Source organism: Engraulis encrasicolus, chromosome 2, assembly GCF_034702125.1.
Source record: "Engraulis encrasicolus isolate BLACKSEA-1 chromosome 2, IST_EnEncr_1.0, whole genome shotgun sequence".
Lineage (NCBI taxonomy): Eukaryota > Metazoa > Chordata > Actinopteri > Clupeiformes > Engraulidae > Engraulis > Engraulis encrasicolus.
The window spans coordinates 498,965-510,000 of NC_085858.1; the positions used below are offsets into that span (position 1 = coordinate 498,965).

The 11,036-nt window shown below is 43.7% G+C and overlaps 1 protein-coding gene across 1 annotated transcript in view; it reads right to left on the minus strand.

The window, feature by feature from the left end:
• Positions 1-11,036, minus strand: part of cacna1ha (calcium channel, voltage-dependent, T type, alpha 1H subunit a) — a 234,478-nt gene that overhangs the window by 134,893 nt on the left and 88,549 nt on the right. Inside the window, exon 7 of the mRNA XM_063219242.1 lies at positions 9,394-9,619. Coding sequence (XP_063075312.1) covers positions 9,394-9,619 — 226 coding nt within the window. The remainder of the gene's footprint in view (positions 1-9,393; positions 9,620-11,036) is intronic.

The window sequence follows — 11,036 nt, forward strand, 5'->3', positions numbered from 1 at the left end:
CAGCTACATCAGCCCACTCATTAAAACAGGACTAAATCACCAGAATAACTTTCGGATGGATAGGATGGAATTAATGGATGAATAAATAACTACACACTCACTCACAAACAGAGAGAGCAAGGGGGAGAGAGAGAGAGAGAGAGAGAGAGAGAGAGAGAGAGAGAGAGAGAGAGAGAGAGAGAGAGAGAGAGAGAGAGAGAGAGAGAGAGAGAGAGAGAGAGAGAGAGAGCAAGGGAGAGAGAGAGGGAGAAAGAGAAAGAGAAAGAGAACAGGAGCGCAACATAGAAACGGAGAAGAGGGAGGAAAGATAGAGCTAGATAGAGGGAGCCAGAGAGAAACAGAGAAAGAAAAGATAAGATAGCAAAGGTGTTGGAGCAGCAAAGTGGAGGCAGCGCTGTAGCAGGTGCTGCCATTAGGACTCTTTATCTTGGCTCTGCTCGCCTAATTCCATCCTACAGGGTTTATTGCTGATCACTATCATAGTAGCATAATATGCCACTGTGATATTATCCCTACATCATCCTACAGAGACATTCACAAGGAGCCTTCTGGCATGCAAAACACTGCTAAAGCATCCCATGCGCAAGGCCCTGATGATTCCCCAAAAGGCAAACACTTTAATGCACAAACAAACCTGTATAGAGACAGTACAAACCTGCACACTGTGTTACATAGACACACTCATACACATGCACAATCACAGACAGCTGGCAGCACAAACACAAGTTGGGGGGAGGGGTTGGGCAGAAATGTGGATACTCAAACATCTGAAACAATATTGCAGTAGAAATTCTCTCTAAAGGATAATGCCTTTCCAACACAACAGCAGCAAGACAGTCTCTCTCTCTCAGTCTCTCTCTCTCTCTCTCTCTCTCTCTCTCTCTCTCTCTCTCTCTCTCTCTCTCTCTCTCTCTCTCTCTCTGTCTCTCTGTCTCTCTGTCTCTCTCTCTCTCTCTCTCACATACACACACACACACACACATACACACACACACACACACACACACACACACACACACACACACACACACACACACACACACACACACACACACACACACACACACACACACACAATGGAAGTACAAGGACCTATACACCTTTTCTCCACAGCAGTACATAACATACTAGCCCCATAATGCACACAGTTCCACCAGTGGAACGCTGTATTGAAAGGTTAACTACTATAGTACAACACTACTATGACATAACACGGGGTCTTAAGTAATGCACTACGACTCGGTCATTCTTGAAACCACAAATGTATAACCTTAAGTCAAAAACAATTACAATCAAAACTCACTGACCGCAAGAAAATGTTACAACGCAATGCTTCAACGTCTTCCCTTTTCCCCCTGTCGTAGAACCTTGGAACCAACGTCACCAAGTGCTTCTTTTCTTTTGTTCTTTGCTACCTTCTCTTCTCTGGTGAGTCATCTCCAGGGACAGGAAAAAATACTAAAAAGTCATCATCGTTGGCCCATTTAGGTGAGCTGTTTATTGGGGGGCCAGCATGCTGTCTTGAAGCTGAATCAGGCGTGTGTGGATAAAATACATTTTCTTGGATGGATTGGACTGCATTCAGGAGTAGCGAGTTTCACTTGCAACAATGTTCTCTTTCTCCTCTTCGCTCACCGGTCACCCCTACCACACTATTTTGTGTGTCGTTCACAAACGTTTCCATTCTTTTGAACGGCTCCTATACATGATGAACGATGGGAACCGAATCACAACTGAGGAACCATTGTTTTCTGCTTTTTCGTTCGTTTTGAGCACCTGACCTTTATGCAAGTACTTGCAAGTAATTTGAGAAAAACGCAAGTGTCTTTGTCTCATAGAGTGGCAGGAATGGCCTTAAGAGGGAGGAGGTCAGTCGGAGGTTGTTTGAACACCATGAGCCAGAAGTGGCGTCATAAATGCTATCTTCTTAAAACTGAGTACATTTTAAAATACCGTTCAAATGACACAGTTTTTTGAACGGCTCTTTGAAAGGAACGAGCCACTATGAACCGGATCCTGTCAAAGAGCCATAAATCCCATCTCTACTTTTTTTTCTAACTGGAAGAAAACTTCCTACTGCCATGCCCTACTCCACTCTCACCCCACCTGACCTCACCCCATTTTCCTCATTCTGCTCATGCTCCAACCCCATATGTTCTAGTGGTGCTGGCGGTGGCAGTGGGATTTACTGAAGGCCAGCTTGTGCCGTGATACAGTGTTTACATGGGAGAATACATGGCTTGGCTCCCCTTGAATTACAGCAGACTGTACCATAACATTGACCTGGGGAAAGTTTGTGTGTGTGTGTGTGTGTGTGTGTGTGTGTGTGTGTGTGTGTGTGTGTGTGTGTGTGTGTGTGTGTGTGTGTGTGTGTGTGTGTGTGTGTGTGTGTGTGTGTGTGTGTGTGTGTGTGTGTGTGTGTGTTTCTGTGCGATTCACCCCCAATATCACCTCCCGAGTGCCCCCTCCATGACCTCTGTAATGAGTCTGACCTGAGTTCAACTGTTCTGCCATATCCACCGAGTCACCAGGGACGACTAGAACTGCACAATTTGCTTGCCTGTCTGCCTCTATGCCTGCTTGAATGTCTATCTGCTCCTCTACCCACCAGTCTGTCTCTGTCCGTCTGTTTCTGTCTACTTGTGTTTGTGTCTGTCTGACTGCATTCTTTCTGTCAGTCTGCCTCTCTTCTGAAGTGTCAGCCTAACGTCCTGTCTGCCTGTCTATCTACTGTCTTGCTATGCGCTGTGTGCTACTACAGAATAAAGGCTGCCATTTTAAAACTGCTCCTTTGAAATAAGCAAGTGAATCAGCTTCAGCTGTGCCAGTGCATTAGATGAGGACTCACTGGTTAAGCAGTGAAGGATTAATATATAGGAAGGGAGGGGAAAGGGAGGTATACATCTGAAGGGAGAAGGGCATAGAAGAGGGAAACATGCCGCATCTCTGAAATATTCAGTGGTTTAATTTTCAAAGCTTAATTTCCATCGCCAGGAAGCGACGCCTCTCAGCAATCAAAAAGAGAGCTCACATCTCTGTGCCTCTATCAGACACAAGTCAAACACACTCTTTTGAAAGCAAACACGCACACACACACACACACACACACACACACACACACACACACACACACACACACACACACACACACACACACACACACACACACACGCACACACACACACACACGCGCGCACACACACACACACACACACACACACACACACACACACACACACACACACACACTCAGAAAACACCTGAATTATTTGGCATGCCTGTGAGCTTGTCTAACAAGATGCTGTCTGTGGGACAGAAGTGCGGCTGGGGAAAGTTGGTAGGAGCCACAGGCTGGCCAGGGTGAAACAGGGCCCCTCTCTCTCTCTCATTTGATTTGAGCTGCAATCTAACTAAACAGGGACCAGGAGTACAGGAGGTCTGCTGTCTGTCAGCTGCAGAAGATATGCTGATTAACCCGAGCAATCGCACATAAAAATATAGTAAATAGTAATAAAATATTCATGAAAGTTGACCGGGGGTTGACGGTGCTGTCGGGAACGCATTCACATACAACAGGGTGTAGCACTGGGCCGTAGGTATGAGCAGCCGCCGTGAGTAGCAGCGACAACACCGTGTTCATGGCTTTCATGGCCTGGTGAATAGCAGGAGCGAAAGAGTCCTAATCCAAACAGTAACAGTTACTCATCATTACTCACTTGGCAAGTCGTCTTGTGAATTGTTGGCAATTAGATATTGAGGTTGGACTGTAGATTTTAGCCGTAGTAGGCCTATGTAGCCTTCCCTCTGTCTAGCCGAAGTGCATTCGCAAACCAGGAAGTAATTAAATGAACATTTGTCCTGTCGTCGAAAAAATACTTTCGGGGGATGTTTATCATAATTTCTAAGCGTGCACACTCTACATCTAAGGCCCTTTGAAATCTAATGAAAGTAACACTCCTCTTGCTTGCATGTCCAGGTGCATTCGTAATTAACATTGGTCGTGGTTTGTTTTTTTGTGGTAGCGTGCGTCCGTCTGTAAGGGAGCGAGCTATCCCTGTCTAAACTAATTCTGATCCCTCGCAATTTTCATGCTCCGCAAAGGAAGCAACCTGTAGACTGGACCCAAAACAATCTGGTTTCAGAAGTGGACACTCAACTGAAACTGCGTTACTCTCAGTGACTGAAACTCTAAGGACTGCAAGAACGGAAGGACTATCCTCAGTACTCATCCTACTAGACCTGTCTGCGGCATTGACACAGTCAACCACAAGATCCTCCTGAGGATACTCACGGCCATGGGAATCACTGGTGTTGTCCACTCATGGTTCAACTCGTACCTATCTGGACGCACCTTCAGTGTGTCATGGCAAGGGAAACTGTCTACGACTCACACCCTCTCCACAGGCGTATCCCAAGGATCAGTGCTGGGACCCCTTCTGTTTGCAATATACACCTCCTCCCTGGGACGTGCCATTCAAACACATGGGTTCTCCTACCACTGCTATGCTGATGACACCCAGATGTACCTGTCGTTCCGTCCAGAGGACACCACGGTTTCGGCATGCATCTCTGCCTGCCTCACTGACTTGTCAACGTGGATGAAGGACCACCACCTACAGATGAACCTGTCCAAGACAGAGCTCCTGATGATCCCAACTAAAGAGTCACTGAGTCACAACATCAAGATAGGCTCCACCATCGTGACCCCAAACAAAGTCGCCAAAAACCTTGGCGTCATGATTGATGATGAGCTGTCATGCTCTAACTACATCAACTCAGTCACCCGGACCTGTCGATTCCAGATGTCCAACGTGCGGAATATCAGACCTGTGCTGACACAATATTCTACACAACGACTGGTCCAGGCCACGGTCTTGTACTGCAACTCACTCATGACAGGTCTACCTGCTTGTGCGCTAAAACCTCTGCAGATGATCCAGAATGTGGTGGCACGGTTGATATTCAATCAACTCAAAAGGACCCATGTTACTCCTCTATTTATTGAGTACTGGCTACCGATCACCGCCCGGATCAAGCACAAGGCATTGACCCTTTCCTACAAAAGCCAAGCTTATCTCAAGGACTTACTAACGCCTTATGTTACTGGAAGAGAACTGCGCTCATCCAGCACAAGCCATCTGGCTCTGCCATCCAGTCGCTCTAGGTACTCCCAGTCAAGACTGTTCTCCGTTGTTGTACCCAAGTGGTGGAACGGTCTCTCAGAAGCAGCAAGACTAAGCACATCTCTTGCAGCCTCCTCTTGCGTGAGTATCTACTAGACTAATGCATGAGCTGGCCTAGCCCCAGGGCAGACTCTTGACATGATGTGTATGTGTGTGTGTGTGTTGTGTGTGTACTGTAGGCCTAATGTACAGTAATGTATTGTAGTCTAGGCTATCGATACCCACACTGTTAAACTCCACTTCAGTCACGACAGAGACGCAACCAAGATGCTCCGTATTACGGAGATCCCACGTTTGGAAACCGATGTCCAATGAAATGGAATTAATTTAATAGTCAATGAGGGTCCCGATGCAACACTGCTATTTAAAGTTGTATTTTTTCCAGGGCTTTGAACCGTAATTTTTTTCCAAACGTTCCGTTCCGAACAGAAACAGAAATATAACGTTTCCGGTTCTGAGTTCCACCAATAAATTTACGTTCCCGAACCGGTTAGAACCAAAAAATATTGTTCCCGGAACGGTTAATTTCGTTCCTGTCAGCTGATTACTCCCCATAGGCCTAACTGACGTTAACCAGAAAAACGGAAGTGCAAATGAGTCAGCCGACATTCAAAACTGTTTTTTCAAGCGGATGAAAAGAATATCCTCCAGAATTTTGTCATTCAGGGACGACCTAAGCGGAGAAGCAGAGAATAAACCTCAATGATGAAAATGTGCGCTCCACACTGACTTGGGTCACGGGGAGCACTATGATGGACATTGTGAGTTTGTGCATATTTGAAGCGGCCATGGATGCCCAATAACGCCGAACATTGTCGGTGCGCTTTACACACACTTCCCTGCAATGTCTTACAATAATGCAATGCAAACTCTGTCCTTTTGTATGACAGTGGTTTCTCTTAAAGATGTGGAGTGAAGACTTTGTAATCTACAGCTCTCTCTCCATTCAGTCAGAGAGTGTCTGATGTCACACAGGACTTGAACCTCAGCCGTCATGGTAACGTGCGCAGGAAAATAATTACTTTTTTTTTTGTTTGAGGAACGGTATTAACCGGTATTAACCGGTTACCATTACTTTTAAATAAGTGTTCCTGTTCCAGAACAAAAAAAATAATAACGTTTCCGGTTTCGTTTCTGTTCCCTGTAAAATACAAAAAGTTCCCGGTTTTCGTTTTCGATCCTTGAACCGGTTCGAAGCCCTGATTTTTTCTACACGCACCGACACGTTTCAGCTTGAGCAGGAGTCTTTTTTAAGGTGTCTTGAAAATGCGTCGCGAGTCGAAACGGTGCGTGTTAAAAAAATAAAACGGTAACACTTTACTTAAAGCCAACATTATAAGCGCATTTATAACAAATTATAATGCACATTATAATTACTTACAGCGTATTATGACTACACCAATAATGCTTCATGATGCTTTATATTAACAGTTATGAATAACAATGAATCTAGCTTATAATGCTTTATAAATCCAAGGGTGTCATGAGTGCTCATGACTGGCTATAAACAACATGCTGCCTGATGGGGCTTATAGCACATTATGAGTACCTATACCCCTCTATGCACAGACCTGGATGATAAACTGTCATAAGGGCTCATACGATGCTATAATGCTTCATGTGAGATCATAAGTCGTCAATACGTGCTCTAAGTAAAGTGAAGTTTATATGGATGCATCTATAATGCACTGTATAATGCACATCTAATGCATCATAATGTACTGTAAGCCCCATCAGGCAGCCTGTAGTTTATATCCAGTCATGAGCACTCATAATACCCTTGGATTTATAAAGTATTATAAGCTAGATTCATGGTTATTCATTACTGTTAACATAAAGCATCATAAAACATCATCGGTGTAGTCATGTGTTGTAAGTAATTATAATGTGCATTATAATTTGTTATAAATGCGATCATAATGCGCTATAGATATGGGCTTCATAGAAAGTGTTACCAATAAAACTTTAAATAGCAGTGTTGCCTCGCGACCCTCCTTGACTTTGAAGTTTCTGATGCCCTTTTCCCTTGAAGAGCACCTGCACACATTTGTTTGAGACCCAAGGCAGCGCTCTCTCAATTCTCTCCTTTTTAAAAATTCTTGACTTCTGAATTAATTTAATGCTTGCGAGCTGATTGGTGGGCATTATGAAGACTTTTTTTGCACAGTGAGTGTTTATATTTCTCCCATCTAACCAAGTGCAGTGCAGTAAGGATCATGTTTTTAAGCTAGAGCAGTGGTGTAAGAATAGCTCACTTTTACTTAATGTTTCTAAAACCAAGGAGCTAATTCTTAATTATACTGGTGTCCCTTCACCACTTTTAATCTCTGATCAAAATGTTGAAATTGTCAGCTGTTTTAAGTATCTAGGCACATATATTGATTGCAAGCTTAACTTCACAGATAATGTTGATGCAATATGCAAAAAGGCCAATCAACGGTTGTTTTTAATCAGGAAACTGAGAGGCTTTGGAGTAAGCTGCAACATATTGGAGAGGACATACGTAAGCCTAATAGAGAGTGTCCTTACCTACAACATTTCTGTTTGGTATGGCCACCTCACCCTGCTGAACAAGAACAGGCTGTCCAGAGTGGTGAAAATGGCTGGGAAGATCATAGGAAGACCCCAAAAACCACTGGACAGCCTGTACAGGACTGCAGTTCAGAGGAAAGCAACGAACATTTTAGATGACCCCATACATCTGAATGTTTAATGTGAAATAATCTATTTATTTATTTTTGTATGTATGCTACTAGACACCTAAATTTCCTTCGGGATCAATAAATGTTACTCTACTCTACTCTACTCTACATCCTCTTCACTCTGAGTTTGAACTGCTGCCCTCAGGGAGGCGCTACAGATCATTCATTGCTAAGAAGAACATTTATAAACATTCTTTTATTCCAAATGCAATTTCCATAGTCAATAAGCTATGGAAAAGCTAGAGATATTTTGAACTAATGACTGACTTGCATATGATGTGCTGGGAGGGGTGGCTGGAGGGGGGTGGATGCATTTGTATGTGTGTTTTCTGTCTGTTTGTGTCTGTCTGTCTGTCTGTCTGTCTCTCTGTCCGTCTGTTTTTTACCCTGTGAGACCAAAGACAATTTTCATGCTTGCATGATAATAAAGTATAATCTAATCTAATCTAATCTAATCTAAGAGCAGACGCCTGAACACATGGGCTCCCTCTTGCTCTCACATGGCCATGTTTGAGATCATTAGGGCATATGCCATGTACTACATCATCATCATCATCGGCGAACACTTGTGGACGAGTATGTCTGTCCTCCTTCATGGTCCTTGTGGGTCTTCAGATGGGCAATGAGGCCAATCCTGCACCCACAAACTTTGGGGAAATGTGGGCATTGGAGGGCAGGGGTAGTTAAGTGTTTTGGAGGAACCTTGTTGGTGGAGGTGATCTCTTTCTTCTGTTTGTGCTTCTGCTCTGCAGCACTGTGGAGATCATTGTTGTATTGTTGCGCCCCCTCTCACATACTGTACATACAGTACACACGTACACACAGTCAGTTAGACAGACATACACTGACAGACAGACACAGACAGGTAGACAGACAAAGAGACAAGCAGAATGCACTACAACTTCAAGCAATCCATGCATATCCATGTTATAGGCATTCACATTCCACATCTTGTCACACTTTCTCTGATCACCTCCATTTCAAGCCACAGACAAAAGGCTCAAAGATAGACACAGACAACCAACTCTACTCCCCACTACACCCCAATACAGGCATTCAGACGACACACAAACCACCCTCTCATGCCCACATACACACACGCACACGCACACGCACACAGACACAGACACATACACACAACTCCAGTGGCACTGCACCTGGAAAACAGCAGTCCATGCATTTCCAATCTCACAGGCATTCACACTAAACACTAACCACTCCCCCATGCCCACGCCCACGTCCACGCCCACGCCCATAGACACACGCACACACACACACACACACACACACACACACACACACACACACACACACACACACACACACACACACACACACACACACACACACACACAAATACACAAACAAACACACACACACACACACACACACACACACACACACACACACACACACACACACACACACACACACACACACACACACACACACACACACACACACACACACACACACACACACACACACACACTTTAGTGGCACTGTACCTGGAAAATAGCAATCCATGCGTATCCAATGTTATCAAAGTTGACGGCACCCATGTGCGGGTTGTGGTCGCCGGGGCGGCACTCGTTATAGTAGAGGCTCCAGTTGGCCGGCAGGTCGCGGCAGTGCTGCATGCCACTGTAATTGGGCGACGAGCAAATGAAGGGATTGTCCTCGCCCTCCTCCTCGTCCACATAGTAAGGGTGTTGGGACAGGTTAAAATCGCTGCTATAAAGAGGACGAGACGTGAAAAGACAAAGAGGGATAATGTGATTGATTGATTGATTGATTCATTCATTCATTGATTGATTGATTCATTCATTCATTCATTCATTGATGTATTTAATCATTCATTCATTCAATCAATTAATCAATCAACCAATCAATCAATCATCCATGACAGTTTTTGTAAAGCATTTTGGCCCATCAAAATCGAAATTCTCAAAACTTCTTGTTCAACTGTCACATCATCTTGCCACTTGTGCAGTTCAAAAAGTTAGTTTCTCATTACATCAGTTTCAAATTACAAATATTTTCGTCTTACACTCAATTGATTGTGTACAATACTCATTTGACATTATCAATCACTTTTGTCATGTTTATAACAATACTTCCTCACTGAATCTATGAAACTGTCTCACCCCCCAAAGCATTGTGGCACTAGCTCAAATCTTAAAATGCAAAATAATTTACCAAGTTGTCATAACATGCTAAGCGTAAGAACTATCTATTTTCCATTAGATATTTCTGTCTATGAATATGATCGGAATGGGTACATTGTTCCCATGTACATTTTGACAGAAATACACTTTTATAGAGAAATAAGGCATGCAATATAACATTAGGCAATTAAGCAATACAATGTCTACAATGTACCCTGTATACGTACATAATTATGCTCCACACAAAATTTCATTCGAATTTTACAACAGAGTAAGTATACTTCATACAATGACAGTCTATTGTATTTTGCTTTAAAGTTTTTTTTTTTCAAATAGGCCTGCTAGACAGGTAAAAAAGGTGGCAGAGGGTACATTTTAACACCTCAACAGCAGTTGGCTATTTTTGTCAATTTTGCAATGACAATGACTGTCAATAAGTTAGCGATACTCTAAATATTTATCTAGTCCATCAATCTCACATGTTACATAAAGGTCTAATTTGCAACACTTGAGAAAAAGTCCAAACTCAATGTCTCAATTGCCTTATGTATGCAGGTTCGAATCCCACACTCTTCCTGACCTGCACCTCCATGACTGAAGTGCCCTTGGACAAGAAGGCACCTAACCTAACATTGCTCCAGGGACTGTAAGTAATACCCTGTGAATAACTGTAAGTCACTTTGGATAAAAGCATCAGCTAAGTGTGATGGTATCATGGCTGGACTGGCCATAAGGCATACAGGGCATTTGGCCAGTGGACTGTTGATGATTTTGGCATGCTCCTCCCCTCAATCAGTCCTGATGCCGCTACAGTTGGCCTTGCAGAGTTAGATTTAAATATTTGTTTTGGCTGCTGTGGTGAAAATAGACCATAATAGATGGCTAACAATGTTGTCACAGATAGAGGCAGTGGATAGATAGAGGCAGTGGTAGGTCAAAATAAAACAGAGAAGGTGGATAGAACAAAAGAGAAGAGAAGAAGG